Genomic DNA, 22,420 nt, shown 5'->3' with positions numbered 1-22,420 from the left:
GAATCATTAATTTCTTCATTGAAGAAGCATATCCTTGCAACTAATATCCACTTCATTCAGGATCATTATAGCAAAAATTAGCGATGTAGGTGTTCAGAGATCATTAGACCTAGAAAAGATTATAGAGAGTACCTCAACCTAAAGACTTAATAGATGAGGAGCTGCAGCCTAATAGGTGAAACGACTTGGATGAGGTCTCTTGTAAGTGTTACCTAGGTCACTTAACTGTTAGGCCAGATAATTTTTTTTGTTAAAGCACTTTGTCTGGGGTAAATAAACTATTCTTGGGCTACCTCTGACCTACTATCTTGATAACCACACAAAATTTCACCAAATTTATTTGCCAGAGAACTCCTACATACCTTTCAAACTCCCAACTTGATGGTAAATACCCGCTAATTCAAAATTTTTTGGACAGCAAGAAACATTAAGAAACACATTTTACATCTTTACATCATAACCCAGGACAAAAATACTTACTCAACAGATATTTATTGAGCCACCAATTCTGTGCCAGGAGTATTCTAAACACTGAAGATATAGCAGTGAACATGATAGTCTAAAACCCCTGATCTTCAGGAGCTTACATTTTAGTAGGAATAAACAAAGTAACCTATATAGTTGACTACTAGAAGTGATAGTTTTCGTGACTAAACATAAAGCAGAAAAGGGAGGGTGAAGAATATGAGGCTGGGGAATTACATAATTTAAACTTGGTTATCAGGGTGGTTCTCACTTGGCCAATGTGACATTTGAGCAAAAACTTGAAAGTGGTGAGGAAAGAAACCATGAACATATATAGAAAAAGAATATGGCTGGCAAAGGCAATAGCCAGTGCAAAATGCTTACTGAACAACAAGGAGTCCAATGCAGCTGAAGCCAAACGAGTTCTGATAGGAAACAGGTCAGAGAGGTTAACAGTGATGCCAGGAGATAGGTGAGAGGAAATGTGTTGAGACATTTAAGCTAATGTAAGGGCTTTGACTTTTTCTCTGAATGAGATCAGAAGCTATTGGAGTGACATTATCGGATTCATATTATAAAGGATCTCTTTCTCAGCTGTGTTGAAAATGGATGGGAAAAGGTTGACAAAGGAGGGCAGAAGCACAGAGGAGAGTAATAAAATATACTAAGACAAGGATGATAATGGCTTATGTCAGTGTGATGGTAATAGAAGTGATGCAAAATAGGTGAATTCTGGATATATTCTGAAGATCACACCAAAAGGATTTCATGACAGACTGGATATGAGTCAATAATGATCCTAAAGCTTTTAGACAACAAATGGAAGGATAAAGTTGCCGTCAACTGAAATGGAAAGACTGCAAATGAAGACCTCTAGGCATGTAAGTTTGAAATGTGTATTAAACATTCAAGTGGAGAAGACAAGAAAGCAGTCAGATATATCCATCTGGAATTCAGGGAACAGGTCTAGGGTAGAAATATAAATTAGAGATATAAAATTGACAGTGCACACAGATGACACTTAAAAGCCATGACACTGAATTTAGTAATGTGGTCATGAGTGACATTAGCAAGTCCACTAGCAGGTCCCTACTTAGACTGGGCTCAAGAGAAACGGGAGGAAAGGAATTAGAGACAACAAATGTAGACAACTCTTTGGGGGAAGTTTTGTTATCAAAGGGACTAGAGAAATGGAGTGATTGCTGGAAGGGGAGGTGGGATCAAGAGAAAAATGGAAGAAATAACATCACGTTTGAATGTTAATGGTAACACTCTACTAGAGGGAAAAACTGATGATGCAGGGAAGAATTAAAGTGAAGGAAGTCCTTGATTTAGGCCAGAGGGAATATAGAATGTAATCTGAAGCAAACATGGAGGTTTGGTGTTAGATAGGAGATTGGTCATGCCATCTAGAGTAACAGGAGAAAAAGAAGAGTATGTGTATAAGATGCAGGTAAGTAAACAGAGACCAAGTTGGAAGCTTGTGGAAATTCTCTTGTGATTGCCTTCATTTAATCAGTGAAACAAAATAGGAAATGAAGTCATCAGCTGAGGGTGAGAATATGGGAGAGGTGTTTTAAAGGTCTGAGGAAAAGATAAGTGTAAAATGGCCATTTAGGAGAGTGTGGATAAACCAGGTAAATATGCTATCACTGCCTAGCAACATTAGGGGGCTCTCTAAAGATTATGGTCGTGAATTTAAAGATACACCAATCAGCATGATTTTGTTTGTCTCTAGTCACATTTAGCTCTGAGGCACAGAATAGACAGAGTTGTATTTATCCAAGGTACGGATTTTTGTCAAGCAAGATCCATGAAGCAAGAGTTGAGGCTACATGCAAGAAAGTGATTACAATGAATGACCATGGGATATTGCCCACTCTAAGGAAGAAAGAGAGGACATGAAAGAGGTAATGATCATGAAAAGATGGTAGAAACAATGGATTGGAGGCCTGAATAAGGCTGAAGGATTGTTAGGGTTAGGATACTAAAGGAAGTGGGCTAGAAAGACAAGAGACGATTAGCAGAAAATGGAAGCTTGAAATTAGTATTTAAGAATTGTTTTAATTAAATGACAAGACCACAGGAAGGTATGGCTGACATAGGACGGGAAAAAAGATCACTGTAGAAAATAAGTTCAAGAAACTAAGAGGCCAAGATGTTAGAAGAATCATTTACAAGGCTATATTACTAAGAATTAACACAGAGAGCAATTATAAACCAGGAACTAAAAATCATCAGAAAATGAGGAAAGATGACCTCAGTAAGTAGGTGATACAATTTTTTTTTTACATGAAAGTCAAAGCTGAAGGTTTTTTAGAGAGGAAGGACTGGAAATGGAAATGAGGAACAATGAGAACACACGTTTTACCAGTTAGTCCAGTGGTATGACGGCTACTGGAGCAAAGAAATTAACACTGAGAAGCCTACAGAAAAACAGTGTGATCAGAAAGGCAGATTTCAGTCAGAGGGTAGATGGTGAAGAGAATGTGCAGGGAAGAGGTTGACAATAAGAGGAATTTGGTTAATGATGAATAGTTCCACAGGGCATAGCAAAAAGGTTTCAAGCACTGTAAAGGAAAAAGAATAGAGACAGATATGGGCTGTGCAGAGGCTATGGAGGTTTGAGTGAGGGGTGAAGTGGGAATCTGAGACTCCTTGCAGTGACTTGCATAAACAGGAGGAAAAGGCATAATGAAATTGGTTCTGGTTGAATCAAAGCAAATAATAATGTCAGGGCTGAAAGTGTTGGAAAGAAAGGTGGAGTAGATATCTAGGATCCCCTTTTAACCCTGCAGATGGAAGTAGGGACACCTGAGAAGGGCTGATCTTACCCAAGCATAGAACATAATGAACTTATTCTTGACCCCTCCATGAGAGGGCCCATCTTACTAAGGGCACAGTCTTCCTTCACAGGCTTTGGGACTTACTCTTGACTCATTAGTTATTTCTTAAATAAAAAGAAATACTTACTCATTATTTGCAATACACTCTGACATCTTTTATCCTATTTCTTTTTCTTTTAATACTGGCTATAACCCACTCAGTTAACTTCAAAACTCACTAATGGCTTGTGACCCATGGTTTGAAAATAAGACACTGTGGTAGGTAATTAATCATAACTTCACAATCATCCAGGAAGCCCTGAAGTTCTGAATCTTCTCGTCAAATATATGAAAGTCCTTTTGAAACTGATCTATATTACCTTTCAAGAGTTCACGTGCAAACAAACAAAAAAAAAAACCACATGCATATACACACAGGAAAGTTATTTTTCATCTTCCATTATTTTACTTTGAGGATTATTGATAACTGCTTGGTCTTACCACTTGATCATTATTGTCAGTTTGCCATGCCATCATCCAAAGGTTTTCCACTAAACCTTCCTTCTCAAACCACATATGATATGATGAAATAAATGGATGCTTTCTTTAAGTCATTCAGTCATTCCACAAACATTTATTTGATGCCTGTTATACCAGGCATTGGATATCTAATGGTGAAAGAAACAGACGTGGTCCCTCTACTTATGGTGTTGTGATGGGAAACGCTGGGATGGGAGCCTTTTATACAGAGGTCTGTTACAGAAAAGTAACATTTTAAGCTCAGACTTGAAAGATGAAAAAGAGCCACCCATGTGAAGAATTGGGTGTAAAGCATTCCAGGCAGTTAAATAGCATCTGTCAGGTAAAGTTATAGAGAGCTTGAGCCTATTAGAAGAATTAAAAAGAGGTTTCTACGGCTGCAGCTTGGAAAGAGAGGGTATGAAAGGCTGAAGATGAGGCTGTAGATGTGAATAGAGGGTAAATAATACAATACCTTTTAAACCATGGTGAGTAGCTTGAATTTTATTCAAAGTGCAATAAAAATTTATGCTTTACCAGGAGAGTGATATAATTTGATTTATATTTTTAAAAGCTCATTCTGGCTCCTGTGTTGAGAATGCATTGGGAGAACCCAAGAAAAAAAGCTGGAAAAACAATAATGAAGCTATTACACTGTTCCAGGCAAGATATGCTAATAGCCTGGATTAGGCAGTGCAATAAAAATACTGAAAAGTGGCCATGGTTGAGATATATTTTGGAGATAGATGCTATAGGACTTACCAAAGGATTCGGTGCTTTTGAAATTTTTAAAAAATTTATTTTATTGGGGAATTCCCTGGCAGTCCAGTGGTTAGGACTCAGCTCTTTCACTGCCATGGCCCGGGTTCAATCCCTGGTCAGGGAACTAAGATCCCACAAGCTGCACAGCATGGCCAATAAATTAATAAATTAATTAATATTTATTTTTATTGAATTATAATTGATTTACAATGTTGTGTTAGTTTCTGAGGATTAGGTGTTTTTCAAATGGGAAAAGATTAATGTCCACATTTTTGGATTTAGCACTGGTGATACAGTTCTGCCATTTATAGGGGAAGACTGGTGAAGAAATGGCATGGGAAGGAAAATCAAGAGTTCCATTTTAAACATGTTAAGTTAAAGATGCCAATAAGGTATGCAAGCATAAAAGTGAACTACCAATTTGGATATGTGAATTCACAGAAGTATAACCTGGAAATATAAATTTGGAAGCAATCAGAAAATTAATGGCATGGAAATAGCAGAAATCACCTACGGAAAAGAGTACATAGAAATAAGTAACTGAAAATATTATTGATAACAAAGACTAAGTTCAAATACAGTCAGCCCTCCATATCCATGGGTTCCACACACAAGAATGGAAAATACTCAGAAAAATTCCAAAAGTTCCAAAAAGCAAAACTTGAATTTGATGCACATCAGCAACTATTTACATAGCACTTACATTGTATTAGGTATTATAAGTAATTTAGAGATGACTTAAAGTATACAGAGGATGTGTAGGTTATATGCAAATAAAATGCCATTTTATATAAGAGACTTGAGCATCCACGGATTTTGGTATGGGGTGCGGTCCTGGAACCAATTTCCTATGGTTACTGAGAGACAGCTGTATTAGAACACATAGCTTTAAGAACATTTTCAACATGATTGCCTTTCTCTTCACAAACTAACGAAAATGCCATGTAAGGCTGATTCACATTCACAGGTCTCTCAATAAATGAAGGAATAAATGATATAGCTATGTAAACTAATACATTTTGGTGTTTTACTTCTGCCAAAGTTGCTGATTTAGTCAGTCAAGACTTATTTTTATTTTTTAATCCACATTTCAATTAGAGCAACCATAAAGCAGCAGGGATCAGTCAGCTATAGCCTGTGTGACAAATTCAGCCTAGTGCCTGCTTTTGGATGGCCTGTGAGTTGAGCATGGTTTTTACATTTTTTTTTTTTTTTTGCGGTACGCAGGCCTCTCACTGCGTTGCGGAGCACAGGCTCTGGACGCACAGGCTCAGCGGCCATGGCTCACGGGCCCAGCCGCTCCGCGGCATGTGGGATCTTCCCAGACCGGGGCACGAACCCGTGTCCCCTGCATCGGCAGGCGGACTCTCAACCACTGCGCCACCAGGAAAGCCCTACATTTTTAAATGTTTGAAAACAAATCAAAAGAAGAGTATTTCATGATATGTGAAATTATATAAAATGCAAATTTCTGTGTCCACAAATATTGATTTATTGGAACAGTCATGCTCACTCTTACACAAATGGTCTGTAATTATTTTCAAGCTATAACAGCAGAATTGAGTAGTTGCAACAGAGACTATATGGCCCAAAAAGCTTAAAACATTAACTACCTGGCTCTGTACAGAAAAAGTTTGCTGATCCCTAATATAGCACATCACTAATTTGTACCTAATTTATAAATATCTTGCCAACCTGTAATTTCTATAAATAACTTACTTAAGTACTCAGAACATCTCTACATATCAAATGAACTCACATATAATTATTTATAAGCATTATGTCTACCAGAAGCAATTGACAAAGAATTGAACCAAAAGATGAAGATTCTAAGTTTCTGCCTGGTACTGAAGTACCAACTCAGTAACTACTGTGAAAAGATTTGATAATTATTTCTACCTCAAACACCTAAAATTCTGGAGTTAACTCATTTCCTTCCATCACTCCCTACTCTCTCTGTCAGAAAAAGAGTAAGTGTGTGAAATATTTTATGCCAAAGGCTGCTACCGGGTCCTTGAGAATAGCAACTACTACCTTAAAATTGCAACACTTTGTACAAATTCTTAAAATATAACTCATTCTATGCACCTGACCCTATCCAAGTAAACAAAGAAATATTCTTACCATTTAAATTTTCCGAGTTAAAAAGATTTCCTATTATCTTCCTTGTTCCATAAACACTACTGGACATAAATGTATATACTGTGTATGACTTCTTTCAGGCCAATAAGTAATTGTTCAATAAATTATTATTCTAGGCTTTCCCGCTTAAGGCGGGAAACGAGCTGCTGACTGGAGTGGTGAGCAGCCTTGCTGACCGTCAGAAGAGTGACCTAGTAGAGCCAATCTGCAAGGAAAGGAAAGGCCAAATACAGCAACTTTTTCATGGCTATAAAAGGGAGAGCTTGACATGCCCACACCACGGGACCTCTAGAAACTTTCCTGAGCCGTGTGGCTGACAAGGTCTTGGTGCTCCGGCCAGGTGTCAGGCCTGAGCCTCTGAGGTGGGAGAGCAGGGTTCAGGACACTGTATCACCAGAGACCTCCCTGACCCACGTAATATAAACCAGTGAGAGCTCTCCCAGAGATCCCATTCTCAACGATAAGACCTGGCTCCATTCAATGGCCAGAAAGCTCCAGCACTGGACACCCCATGCCATACAAGTAGCAAGACAGAAACATAACCCCACCCATTAGCAGAGAGCCTGCCTAAAAATAGTAATAAGTTCACAGACACCCAAAAACATACCGCTGGACGTGGTCCTGCCCACCATAAAGACGAGACCCACCTCATCCATCAAACACAGGCACCAGTCCCCTCACCCAGGAAGCCTACACAAGTCACTGAACAAACTTACCCACTGGCGACAGGCACCAAAAACAATGGGAACTATGAACTGCAGCCTGCGAAAAGGAGACCCCAAACACAGTCAGTTAAGCAAAATGAGAAGACAGAGAAATACGCAGTAGATGAAGGAGCAAGGTAAAAACCCACCAGTCTAAACAAATGAAGAGGAAATAGGCAGTCTACCTGAAATAGAAGTCAGAGTAATGATAGTAAAGATGATCCTAAATCTTGGAAATAGAATAGAGAAAACACAAGAAACGTTTAACATGGACCTAGAAGAACTAAAGAGCAAACAAACAATGATGAATAACAAAATAAATGAAATTAAGAATTCTCTAGAAGGAATCAATAGCAGAATAACTGAGGCAGAAGAACAGATAAGTGACCTGGAAGATAAAATAGTGAAAATAACTACAACAGAGCAGAATAAAGAAAAAAGAATGAAAAGAATTGAAGACGATCTCAGAGACGTCTGGGAAAACATTAAATGCACCAACATTTAAATTATAGGGGTCCCATAAAAAGAAGACAAAAAGAAAGGAGCTGAGAAAATATCTGAAGAGATTATAGTTGAAAACTTCGCTAATATGGGAAAGGAAATAGTCAATCAACTGCAGGAAGCACAGAGACTCCCACACAGGATAAATCCAAGGAGAAACACTCCAAGACATATATTAATAAAACTATCAAAAATTAAATACAAAGAAAAAATATTAAAAGCAGCAGGGGAAAAGCAACAAATAACATACAAGGGAATCCCCATAAGGTCAACAGCTGATCTTTCAGCAAAAACTCTGCAAGCCAGAAAGGAGTGGCAGGACATATTTAAAGTGATGAAAGGGAAAAACCTACAACCAAGATTGCTCCACCCAGCAAGGATCTCATTCAGATTTGATGGAGAAATTAAAACATTTACAGACAAGCAAAAGCTAAGAGAATTCTACACCACCAAACCAGCTTTACAACAAATGCTAAAGGAACTTCTCTAGGCAGGAAACACAAGAGAAGGGAAAGACCTGCAATAAGAAACCCAAAACAATTAAGAAAGTGGTGACAGGAACATGCATACTGATAATTACCTTAAATGTAAATGGACTAAATGCTCCAACCAAAAGACACAGACTGGTTGAATGGATCCAAAAACAAGACCCGTATATATGCTGTCTACAAGAGACCCACTTCAGACCTAGGGACACATACAGACTGAAAATGAGGGGATAGAAAAAGATATTCCATGCAAATGGAAATCGAAAGAAAGCTGGAGTAGCAATCCTAATATCAGATAAAATAGACTTTAAAATAAAGACTCTCACAAGAGACAAATAAGAACACTACATAATGATCAAGGGCTCAAACCAAGAAAAAGATATAACAATTGTAAATACTTATGCACCCAACATAGGAGCACTTCAATACATAAGGCAAATGCTGACAGCCATAAAAGAGGAAATCAACAGTAACACAATCATAGTAGGGGACTTTAACAGCCCACTTTCATCAATGAACAGATCATCCAAAATGAAAATAAATAAGGAAACACAAGCTTTAAACAAAATGGACTTAATTGATATTTATAGGACATTCCATCCAAAAACAACAGAATACACTTTCTTCTCAAGTGCTCATGGAATATTTTCCAGGATAGATCATATCTTGGGTCACAAACCAAGCCTTGGTAAATTTAAGAAAACTGAAATCATGTCAAGTATCTTTTCCAACCACAATGCTATGAGACTAGATATGAATTACAGGAAAAAAACTGTAAAATATAAACACATGGAGGCTAAACAATATGCTACTAAATAACCAAGAGATCACTGAAAAAATCAAAGAGGAAATCAAAAAATACCTAGAAACAAATGACAATGAAAACATGATGACCCAAAACCTATGGGATGCAGCAAAAGCAGTTCTAAGAGGGAAGTCTATAGCAATACAATCCTACCTCAAAAACAAGAAAAATCTCAAAATTAACAACCTAACCTTATACCTAAAGCAATTACACAAAGAAGAACAAAAAAACCCCCAAAGTTAGCAAAATGAAAGAAATCATAAAGATCAGATCAGAAATAAATGAAAAAGAAATGAAGGAAACTACAGCAATGATCAATAAAACTAAGAGCTGGTTCTTTGAGAAGATATACAAAATTGATGAACCATTAGGCAGACTCATCAAGAAAAAAAGGGAAAATGACTCAAATCAATAGAATTAGAAATGAAAAAGGAGAAGAAACAACTGACACTGCAGAAATACAAAGGATCATGAGAGATTACTACAAGCAGCTGTATGCCCATAAAATGGAAAACCAGGAAGAAATGGACAAATTCTTAGAAAAGCACAACCTTCCAAGACTGAACCAGGAAGAAATAGAAAATATAAACAGATCAATCAATAGCACTGAAATTGAAATTGTGATTAAAAACTTTCCAACAAACAAAAGCCCAGGACCAGATGGCTTCACAGGCGAATTCTATCAAACATTTACAAAAGAGCTAACACCTATCTTTCTCAAACTCTTCCAAAATATAGCAGAGGGAGGAACACTCCCACACTCATTCTACAAGGCCCCTACCACCCTGATAAAAAAACCAGACAAAGATGTCACAAGAAAAGAAAACTACAGACCAATATCACTGATGAACATAGATGCAAAAATCCTCAACAAAATACTAGTAAACAGAATCGAACAGCATATTAAAAGGATCATATACCATGATCAAGTGGGGTTTGTCCCAGGGATGTAAAGTATTCTTCAATATATGTAAAACAATCAGTGTGACACTCCATATTAACAAGTTGAAGGAGAAAAACCATATGATCATCTCAATAGATGCAGAGAAAGCTTTTGACAAAATTCAACACCCAGTTATGGTAAAAAACCTCCAGAAAGCAGGCATAGAGGGAACTTAGGTCAACATAATAAAGGCCATATATGACAAACCCACAGCCAACGTCATCCTCAATGGTGAAAAACTGAAACCATTTCCACAAATATCAGGAAAAAGACAAGGTTGCCCACTCTCACCACTATTGTTCAACATAGTTTTGGAAGTTTAAGCCACAGCAATCAGAGAAGATAAAAAGATAAAAGGAATCCAAATCAGAAAAGAAGAAGTAAAACTGTCACTGTTTGCAGAGGACATGATACTATACATAGAGAATCCTAACGATGCTACCAGAAACTACTAAAGCTAATCAATGAATTTGGTAAAGCAGCAGGATACAAAATTAATGCACAGAAATCCCTTGTATTCTTATACACTAATGATGAAAATTCTGAAAGAGAAATTAAGGAAACACTCCCATTTACCATTGCAACAAAAAGAATAAAATACCTAGGAATAAACCTACCTAAGGAGACAAAAGACCTGTATTCAGAAAACTATAAGACACTGATGAAAGAAATTAAAGATGATACAAGCAGATGGAGAGATATACCATGTTCTTGGATTGGAAGAATCAACAGTGTGAAAATGACTCTACTACCCAAAGCAATCTACAAATTCAATGCAATCCCTATCAAGCTACCAATGGCATTTTTCACAGAACCAGAACAAAAAATTTCACAATTTATATGGAGACACAGAAGACCCCGAATAGCCAAAGCAATCTTGAGAAAGAAAAATGGAGCTGGAGGAATCAGGCTCCTTTCCTTCAGACCAACTACAAAGCTACAGTCATCAACGTAGTATGGTACTGGCACAAAAACAGAAATATATATCAATGGAACAGGATAGAAAGCCCAGAGATAGATAGACCCACGCACATATGGTCACCTTATCTTTGATAAAGGAGGCAAGAATATACAATGGAGAAAAAACAGCCTCTTCAATAAGTGGTGTTGGGAAAACTGGACAGCTCCATGTAAAAGAATGAAACTAGAGCACTCCCTAACACCATACACAAAAATAAACTCAAAATGGATTAAAGACCTAAATGGAAGGCCAGACACTTAGAGGAAAACATAGGCAGAACACTCTATGACATAAATAACAGCAAGATCCTTTTTGACCCACCTCATAGAGAAATGGAAATAAAAAGCAAAAATAAATAAATGGGACCTAATCAAACTTAAAAGCTTTTGCACAGCAAAGGAAACCATAAACAAGGCAAAAACATAACCCTAAGAATGGGAGAAAATATTTGCAAATGAAGCAACTGACAAAGGATTAATCTCCAAAATTTACAAGCAGCTGAAGCAGCTCCATATCAAAAAAACAAAAAACCCAATCCAAAAATGGGCATAAGACTTAAATAGGCATTTCTCCAAAGAAGATATACAGATTGCCAACAAACCCATGAAAGGATGCTCAACATCACTAATCGTTAGAGAAATGCAAATCAAAACTACAATGAGGTATCACCTCACACCACTCAGAATGTTCATCATTAAAAAATCTACAAACAATAAATGCTGGAGAGGGTGTGGAGAATAAGGAAACCCTCTTGCACTGTTGGTGGGAATGTAAATTGATACAGCCACTATGGAGAACAGTATGGAGGTTCCTTAAAAAACTAAAAATAGAACTACCATTTGACCCAGCAATCCCACTACTGGGCATATACCCTGAGAAAACCGTAATTCAAAAAGAGTCATGTAGGGTTTCCCTGGTGGCGCAGTAGTTGAGAGTCTGCCTGCCGATGCAGGGGACACGGGTTCATGCCCCAGTCCGGGAAGATCCCACATGCCACAGAGCGGCTGGGCCTGTGAGCCACGGCCGCCACGGCCGCTGAGCCTGCGTGTCCGGAGCCTGTGCTCCGCAACGGGAGAGGCCACAGCAGTGAGAGGCCCGTGTACCGCAAGAAAAAAAAAACAAAAAACCGAGTCATGTACCACAATGTTCATTGCAGGTCTATTTACAACAGCCTGGACATGGAAGCAACCTAAGTGTCCATCAACAGATGAATGGATAAAGAATATGTGGCACATATATACAATGGAATATTACTCAGCCATAAAAAGAAATGAAATTGAGTTACCTGGATGGACCTAGAGTCTGTCATACAGAGTGAAGTAAGTAAGTCAAAAAGAGAAAAACAAATACTGTATGCTAACACATATAAACAGAATCTTAAAAAAAAGGTTCTAAAGAACCTAGGGGCAGGATGGGAATAAAGACACAGACATAGAGAATGGACTTGAGAATACAGGGAGGGGGAAGGTAAGCTGGGACAAAGTGAGAGAGTGGCATAGACATATATACATTACCAAATGTAAAACAGATAGCTAGTGGGAAGCAGCTGCATAGCACAGGGAAATCAGCCTGGTGCTTTGTGAACACGTGAAGGGGTGGGATAGGGAGGGTGGGAGGGAGACTCAAGAGAGAGTAGACATGGGGATCTATGTATATGTATAGCTGACTCACTTTGTTATACAGCAGATACTCACACACCATTGTAAAGCAATTATACTCTAATAAAGATGTTAAGAAAAAAATTATTATTCCAAGGCACTTACTGATACTGACATCATATGAGGTTTGAGAAAAATGTAAAAGCTGTCAAAAAAGAATGTCAAATTAACTCCTATAAAATAGTTAGAAGTAGGAAAAACATGCCACTTACATATCTAACTCACTTAAAACTGTTGTTGGTTTACTATGAAAATGTTTTAGCTTGAAAAACATTGTTTGCTGATTCCTTAAACTCAGCTACTATTACCAAACCTACAACTGCCATATGTAACAACATTAATAAAAAACAATTTTATACATCATTTAGTCAATAGCATAACTTAATTTTCTTTTATTTTTATGCAGTTACTAAACTCACACTGTCTTCCACATCTCCAGTCTTCCAGCCTTTTAACAGCATTTTAGACACAGGTATCTGAAGTTCATTTTCTAGAATCTGTTTAATTTCTCCTGTACGAAAAAGAGGAGACCAGATATTACTAACAAAATAATGCAATAAATATTTGTTCATATCCAGAGCTAGCATTAATATTAGGCATATGGTCCACAGTCAATGACATCTGTCTGATGAATGCATATGAAAAATTTCAGTAGTCCAAACTTCAAATCTTGATCATACAACATGTTGTGCCTTTGAAGAACTAAGGCTCCACCATTATGATAAAAGACTCCACAATTACTTAAGTACCTTTTTAAAAAGAAACAGATATCAGTGATTGGGGGTTTGAAAGGAAATAATCTATTTTAAACCAACTGATAATATTTATATGTGCTCAGCATATGGTAGGAGTAGTCGGTAAAGTACAAAACTTGAGGCATTATAGTATAGGGAAAGCAAATTGTGGAATGAAGACTTGGGCAGAAGTCTTATCTTGAAGAAATCAAATAACTTACCTGTTTTTTTTTTGGATCTATAAAATGGGGAATAATATTGTTTATCTCATCTACCTCTAAGATAAGATTTTTTGCATCTGTAAAATGGGGAATAATATTGCCTATCTTATCTACCTCTAGGGTTCGAGGGTGAAAGGAGATAACATCCATGAATGTAGCTGGAAAAAAATAATAAAAGTCAATGTATATAATCTAGAAGACAATTTAAACTGTGCTGAAGAGAAAAGCAGCAGAATTTCAGAAAAGAAAAAAAATTATGGTGGATCAAATAGTCAGAGAAAGTTTTGTGAGACAGATGAGACTTAAACCCAGCTTGAAATACAGCTGCATTTAAACCAAACTTGAAGTATAGCTGGGTTGTGAAGGAGAGCCAAATCAAAGGCCAGGATATTCTATTCAGTGAAGACAAAGACCAAAAGGTAAAAAGGAAAAAATGAAAATGATGCTAATGAGAAACAGGGAGGAATCACAATTTTCCCAGTACTCCACAAATTACTTTTCAGGAATCGAGTCTACTTATAAATTAACCAGCTAATTTCTGGTACTACAGTATAATAAACAGATCATTAAATCAGAATGTACAAATATTTCATATATATGCTTTTATTAGGTTGGTTAGTCTATAATTATAGATTAACACATAATTCAATTTCATTTATATTAAGTGATTGAACACTGCAGAAAATGATTATACTATACATTAAAAGAAAAGTAATTCCATGCCGATAAAGGAAAAGATGGCGGGTGAAGCTTACACTACACAAGTTCTATGGAAGCACAGTTGCCTAAGCAAGCAAAGCTACAATCAAACTCTTCATGGCCTTAGTGACATATTTTTACTTTCCTAAAGAAAATTCCTATCTAGGCACTTTGGATAGCAATTAAACATCATAAAAAGAATTCTGATTCAACATTATATTTTAGAAGCACAAAATTTGTCAACTTTGACCTTCAAAAATATCACTGCTGACAAAGGATTGTTCTGTTCATGGAAATGAGAGAAAGGTGAGCCATACTTCTTTTACCAAATACATATAAACACTGTCTTTTCATTTGTGACTAAGGTTGCTATTTCTAAAGCTGTACCTATCTGGAACTGGGCTTATACGCTTACAAGCCTGCCCAGTGCTTTCCTCTTTGAAACTTATCTTCACCTGACACTTCCTGCTTAAACTCTTGGAGACACCCTTAGCATTCATAACCTAAAGGAAAGGAAAAACAAAAAGAGACTTTAAGTTAAAGTCCCAGTTAGTCTTTGCAGCAAGCTTGGGTAACATATAATACAAAAAAAGTCTTTTGTTCCACAGGTAGAAAAGAATAGAAAACAAACCCAGAGCCATGACAGCAACCTGAGTTCCTCATATTCAAAAAATTCTTCTCTGTTGGTCTCAATTTCTTCTTCTCTAAAGTAGGAATAATAACTATAGTACCAATACTTCATTGGGTTGCTGTATTAAATGACATACGGAATGGAAAATACTTTGTGTTACTATGTGTCCAATACATAAAATGGACTCAAAAAAGGTTGTTAGCTTTAAGTCATATTAATTAAGGTAATACACACATAAGTGTCTAGCATAGTATCTGGCCAGTATAGGTTCTCAATAAATAGTTGTTTCAAGAATATCCAAAATATTTTAGGGCAGTGAAGCGCTAGAATGCAGCAAGTTTCAGAGCCAGTTTTTATATCCAGGTCTGCCTGACTCCAAAGATCTTAACACGAGATGGCACTCCTGTATGTTACTTCGAAAACTGAGAAGATATGCAGATGTCATCAAGGAACAGTCCACTGACTGCAAACCATATATCTGATAAGGGTTTAATACCCCAAATATATAAAGAACTCATATAATTCAATAGCCAAAAAACCCCCAAATACTCCAATTAAAAATGGGCAAAGGACTTGATTAGACATCTTTCCAAAGAAGATATAAAAATGGCCAATAGGGGGCTTCCCTGGTGGCGCATCGGTTGAGAGTCCGCCTGCCGATGCAGGGGACACAGGTTCGTGCCCCGGTCCGGGAGGATCCCACATGCCGCAGAGCGGTTGGGCCCGTGAGTCATGGTTGCTGAGCCTGCTCGTCCGGAGCCTATGCTCCGCAACGGGAGAGGCCACAACAGTGAGAGGCCCGCGTACCGCAAAAAAAAAAAAAAAAATGGCCAATAGGTACATGAAAAGATGCTCAACATCACTAGTCACTAGGGAAATGCAAACCAAAAACCATAATGAGGTATCATCTCATACCTGTTAGAATGGCTACCGTCAAAAAGTAAGAGATAAATGGCGGCAAAGATACGGAGAAAAGAGAACTCTCATGGAATTGTTTCCTTCCATTCTTACTTTGCTGCGAGTTTAATTATTTAAAAACAAAAAACACGAAATTTTAAATATTGTTGTTAAGTACTGTGAAATGCTTTTTCCTCCATCTATTGAAATGATCAAATGAATTTTTTCATTCATTGTACTAATATATGGTGAACTACAATAATGGATTATGTACAAATTGTTAAACAAGCCTTATAGTCCTGGGTAAAGCCCACTTGACCGTGAGTTATATTATATACATATGTATATACTTTTATTATATTTAATGAATTCAATTTACAAATATTTGTAAATGATTTCTGCCTCTATGGTTGTAAGAAATAGTCTGTAATAGTTTCCTTTTCCTGTAATGTCTTTGTCTGGTTTTAGTATCAGGGTTAATGCTGGTTTCATAAAATGAATTAGGCAACATTTCATCTTTCTCTATTTGTGAATGACTGCTAACATTTTTTCCTTAAATATTAGACAAACTTTACCAGTGAAGCCATCTGGGCTTGGGTTTTTTTGGGGAAAGGTTTTGATTGTTGACTATCAATAACTTTATATATTAAATGTAGAGTTACTCAGACTTTAAATTTTTGCTTCTGTCAGCTGTAGTAACTTACACCTTTAAAAAGAGTTTTTCTACCTTTCTACCTTTTTCTACCTTTTTAATGTTTCATGTAACTTTAAATTTACCGGCCTAAATTTGCTCTTAATGTTGTCTTATAATCCATTCAATGTCTGTAGGTACCTTTCATTTTCAATATGATTAACTTGTGTTTTCTCTCTTGTTCTTATTCACATTAGCAAGAGAACTATCAATTAACTGATCTCAAAAAACAGCTTTAGGTTTTGTTCATTTTCTCTACTGTTTATCCATTTTCTGCTTTATTGATTTCTGTGTGCATGTGTATGATTTGTTTTCTTTCCATACTTACTTAAGGTTTGATTTGCTCTTTTCAAAAAAAATTAACAGCTTTATTATGATTGATATAAAATACTGCACATATTTAAAATCCACAATTTGTAAGTTTTGACAAATATACCAGTGAAACCACCATCATAATCAAGATTATGAATTTATTCACCTCCCCCTAACACTTTTCTTATGCCCCTTGTTAATTCCTCCACACTTCCCCTACCATATCTCCAGGGAACCAGTGATTTGATTTGTGAATTAGCTTGAATTATACAGAATTTTAGATAGAAGGAATTTCAGAATGTTCTTTTAAAATCTGGCTTCTTGCATTCAAAATATATTGTCTGAGATTCTTCCACATTGTTACACGTAATGATAATCCCTTTCTTATTACTAAGTAGTATTCCATTGTATGGATATACAACAATTTGTTTATCTACCCACTGGTTATGGACATGTTGTGTTTTCCACAGTTTGAGGCTATTACAAATAAGTTGCAATGAACAGTAACATACACGTCTTTGATGGACATATGATTTCATTTCTCTTGGGTAAATACCTAAGAGAGGGATGGCCAGTGTATTTTTAACTTTGTAGGAAACAGTCAAACTCTTTTCCAAACTGGTTTCTACTGTGATGTCTTCAAGTTCACTAATCTTTTCTTCTTGAATATCTAATCTTCTATTAATCCCATCTCAAGACATCATGGTCTTAACCTCTAGACATTTGATCTGGGTTATTTTTACTTTTTCAATTACTTATGATTTTAAATCCTTCCTCTCTCTTTTTGAACATAAGTAATATAGCTATAATAACTGTTTTAATGTCCTTAATCTGCGAATTCCAACATCTATGTCAATTCTGGGTTGTTTTTGGTTAATTGATTTCTCTTCTCAGTATGGGCCGGCTTTTCTCCTTCTTTGTATGCTTGGCGATTTTTTACTGGATACGAGACACTGTGAATTTTACCTTGATGGATGCTGAATGTTTTTTATTCCTATAAATATACTGAGCTTTGCTCTGGGAGGCAGTTAAGTTATCTGGAAACAGTTCAGTGCTTTTGGGTCTTTGCTTTTAAGATGTTGGTACCACCTGTGCAGCATTTAATCTACGGCTTATCTTGACACTACTGAGGCAAGAGCCTTCTGAGTACAGCTGACCCTTGAACAACACAGGTTTGAACTGTGGGGGTCCACTTATACATGGATTTTTTTCAATAGTAAATACTACAGTACTATACAATTCACAGTTGGTTGAATCAGTGAGTGAGGAAATGCAGGTACAGAGGAATGGAGTACATGGAGGCCTGACTATAAGTTATATGTGGATTTTAAGCTGTGCAAAAGGTTGGTGTCCCTAACCCCAGTGTTGTTCAATGGTCAACTGTATTCTATCCAAAGAATGAGGTCATTGGTCAACTGTACTCTATCCTCTATGAATTATGAGGTTTTCCAATCTAGCTGGTGAAGGTAAATCTGGTTCCTGCAAGCAGAAGGGTGGGCTGGGGTGGGGTAGGGACACTTTTCCTATTTCTTAGCTGGAAGCTTTGATCATTGCCTTTGGAACTACCTTCTTTTGTAATTAAGCATGTGAACCATAAACTTCCATCTCAATACCACTTTGTTAGCATCAAACAAACATTGATATGCCACGTTTCCATCACAATTCAGTTCAAAATATTTTCTAATTTCCTTTGTGATTTCTTCTTTGACCTATGGTTTACTTAGAAGTATGTTGTTTAATTTCCAAATATATCAGGATTTTCCAGATTCCTTTGATTTCTATTTTAATTCCACTGTTGTTAGAGAATATACCTCACATGATTTTTAAGTCACTTTAAGTCACTGTGACTTGTTTAATGGTTGAGCATATTTTCTACCTTAATGAATGTTGCAAATGCATGAGAAAAGAATATGTATTTTCCTATGGTTATGAGAAGCATTTTATACATTTCAAGTAGGTCGAACTGGTTGATATTCTGTTTATATTTTCTGTCTGTCGTTCTGCACATTACTATAAAAAAGGAATGTTATCTCCAATTATAATTGTGGATTTGTTCTTTTCTCACTGCAGTTCTATTGATTAGTTTTGTTTCACATACTTTCAAGCTTTTGTTATTATATACACACATATTTAGGATACTTACGTCTTTGTGATTAATTGACATTTTCATCATTATGAAATGTCCCCATTTATCCCTCATAATATTCTTTGTCCAGAAGTCTACATCACTTAATATTAGCATGATAGCATAATGTTGTTAATATAACATACATATTGATTACTATTTTCTTATATGTATATTTCAATCTTATGCTTTATACTTAAAGTGGGTTTCTTGTACATATATAATTGGTTTTCCTTTGTTATCCAGTCTCACAATCTCTACCTTTCTCATAAGGATGTGAGATCATTTATATTTACTGTAATTATCTATAGTCTTATTTTGTTTTCTATTTGTCCTGATTTTTTTTCTTTTATCATCTTTTTCTACCTTCATTTGCATTTATCGAACAGTTTTAGATATTCCATTTCATTTCAAACCTTGACTTAATAACCATTATGTGTGTTTTATTTTTAGTGATTACTCTAGGGTTTAGAATATGCATATTCAACTTCACAGAGTCCACCTTCAAGTAACACAGGACTTGTCTTACAACAGCATACTTCCTTTCCCCTTTCCTATTCTTTGCATTGTTTTCATACATTTATCTCTACATAATTTACAAAACACACAATACATTGCTCTTACTTTTACTTTATAATGTCATTTATCTCTTAAAGAAATTAAAAAGAAAGAAAATATTTTGTATATACCCAAATTGTTACCATTTCTGGTGCTTCTCATTTCTTTGTGTTAATCTAATTTCCCATCTGGTATCATTTTCTTTCGGCCTGAGGAACTTCCTTTAATATTTCTTGTAGTTTTTGTTTGTGTGAAAAAAACATCTTTATTTAGTCTTCATTTCTGAAAGATATTTTTGTTGGATATAGCATTCCAGGTTGACATTTTATTCCTCTGGCACTTAGAAATATCACCAAATTGTTTCCTGGCTTGCACTGCTTCTGATAAGAAGTCTGTAGTCATTATTTTTAAATCTCCTTTTTTTCCCTATATGGAATGTGTCTTTGTCTCTTCACCTCTGGCTACTTTAAATTTTCTTCTACTACTGATTTTCAGCAGTTTTAATATGATGTGGTTTCCTTTGAGTTACTCCTACTTGGAGTTACTAAGCTTCTTAGATCTGTAAGTTTACGGTTTTCATCAAATTGGGGGTGTTTTCTGTTATTATTTCTCTAAAATTTCCCCCTTTCTATTAGCCCCTCTGTTTGGGGGAATCTAATCACGTATATATTAGGCCACTTTTTATTTCATGACAGGTCACTTAAGCTCCGTCCTTTGCCCTCTCCCCTGTATTTTTGCTGTGTGTACTTCACTGTACACTGTTTTTATTGCCATGTCTTCAAATTCATTGATCTTTGCTTTAATAGCATCTATCTGTTAAATCCTTCAGGGTAAATATTTTATTGCAGATCTTAAATTTTAGCTCTAGAATTTTCCTTTGGTTTTTTTCAATTCTTTTTTTTTTTTTTGCGGGTTTTTTTCAATTCTTTATTCAAGTTCTTGATTTCTTTTAAATCCTTAAACATATTTATAACAGCTGTTTTAAAATTCTCCTAATTCCATTATTTTTGCCATTTATGAATATGTTTTTATTTTCTAATTTTTATTCAGGCTATGGGTCACATTTTGCTACTTCTCATGTCTCCTAGTTTTTGACTGAATGCAAGACATTATGAAAATTACATTAATGAGGGTCTGCATTTAATGGTTTGACCCTAAGGAGTGTAGAAGTTTATTTTGACAGGTCCTTACATTTCATGCATATAGGCTGAGCCTTTTGAGACATCTTTATGACATTATTTTGGTACATCTAAAGCAGTGATTCTCAAAAGTATAGTTCAGAAATTTGGGGGATTCCTTGAGACTGACTGTACAAAAGTAATGATCACTAGGTTCAAAAGCATTATCCCAATTCTATCACTAAGTAACTATTAATTACTGAGCCAATTTATAGGCCCTCTCTGGGCCTCAAATTCCACATTAATTTTTTTTAAAAAGCTAAGAATACATTTCATATTAATGACGCCTTGTTCCATTTTTTTTTAAAAAATATCAACACAACATGGCACCAAAAAGTAAGAACCAACCCCAAAGAAAAATGAGACTTAGTCTACCAGTAGACACAAGAAAATCAAACCTGTCACCTAGAAAAAACAAAATGAGAAATAATGTATCATGTGGATTTTTCTCAAGCACAATTCTCAAAAGCGAATTTCTTCCTCCTTTGTTCAAATCACATTTTTTGTAATGTCAGAAATCTTCTACTGCCTCCATTCATTTCCTTATTTTAAACATTATAAGCCACCAACCCCTACAAACACTTGTTTCAACTGTGAAACTATTCTTTTGAGAAAAATCAGATTAAGATTCTATAGCAGAAGCAACAACATTAGACTTTCAGGGCTAGAAAGGACCCAGCTCAGAGGCTGTTTAAAATCATTCTGGGATATGACTTACCCAAGAACAAGTAGTAAGTTAATGGCAAAGACTACAAGGCAATGTTCCATTGCTTTTCCCTCTATACCTTCCCATCTCAGATGGTCAAAGATGCAGCCCTTGTATATCTTGCTGCTCAAACATATAAATTTAAACAAAAAGATCATTTCTGTAACACCTATAATTATCAACAAGAATCATAAATATGTGCATATGTAGGCAGTCTGAAACAAAAGGATTCCAGAAAACGCTACTCATTTTTAGGTTATTTACAGTGTGTCAATGGGTCCTACAGGATTTGAGATTATACCCAACAATGCACACAAAACACTCCATCAGATTGCTATAAAGGCTGATGTATATCAGATTGCTATAAAGGCTGATGTATATCAGATTGCTATAAAGGCTGTAAGATTAAAAGACAGAAGTCTTTTTTTCCTAAATATTAATGTTCCCCTTAATACAGAAAGAAACCTAATGATTATAACTAACATGTAAGGGAAGTATTTAAAATAATTTTACAGGGAGAAAAAGTTCCAGTCATTTATGAGGCATAATGATCAGTAAAGATTATCAAACACTTTTCATTAGAAACTTTGTTTTCTGTTTACCTCTTTGCTTCTTGTATTGTAGAACCTTTACCCAAATAAAGACACTCTGTGCTCACTATCCATACAGCAGAATTGTTTTAGTTCAGTGGATAACAGACTGGGCTAAAAGTCAAAAGACAGTGACTGGCTGTTCTGGAGTCTGCTACTAACTACCATGGCAGGGCAGCCTCCCTGAGTTTTAAGTTTACATACCTGTAAAATAAAGCATTTAGACTAAATGTCCTCTAAGGGCTCTTCCAGTTCTAAAACCTCACGTTCACATTCTACCCAATATGTGTACGGCACTAAGTTAA

The 22,420-nt window shown here is 36.0% G+C and overlaps 1 protein-coding gene across 3 annotated transcripts in view; it reads right to left on the bottom strand.

Annotated features, from left to right (window-relative positions):
- Window positions 1–22,420, bottom strand: part of FAF1 (Fas associated factor 1) — a 490,154-nt gene that overhangs the window by 254,842 nt on the left and 212,892 nt on the right. For all 3 annotated transcript variants that reach the window (XM_049700116.1, XM_033435552.2, XM_012534460.3), the window contains one exon: window positions 13,193–13,284. In XM_049700116.1, coding sequence (XP_049556073.1) covers window positions 13,193–13,284 — 92 coding nt within the window. The remainder of the gene's footprint in view (window positions 1–13,192; window positions 13,285–22,420) is intronic.

The sequence above is a fragment of the Orcinus orca genome, chromosome 1, assembly GCF_937001465.1.
Source record: "Orcinus orca chromosome 1, mOrcOrc1.1, whole genome shotgun sequence".
Lineage (NCBI taxonomy): Eukaryota > Metazoa > Chordata > Mammalia > Artiodactyla > Delphinidae > Orcinus > Orcinus orca.
Note: the sequence above shows the minus strand (reverse complement) of the source record. Positions and strands in the feature narration are given on the sequence as shown.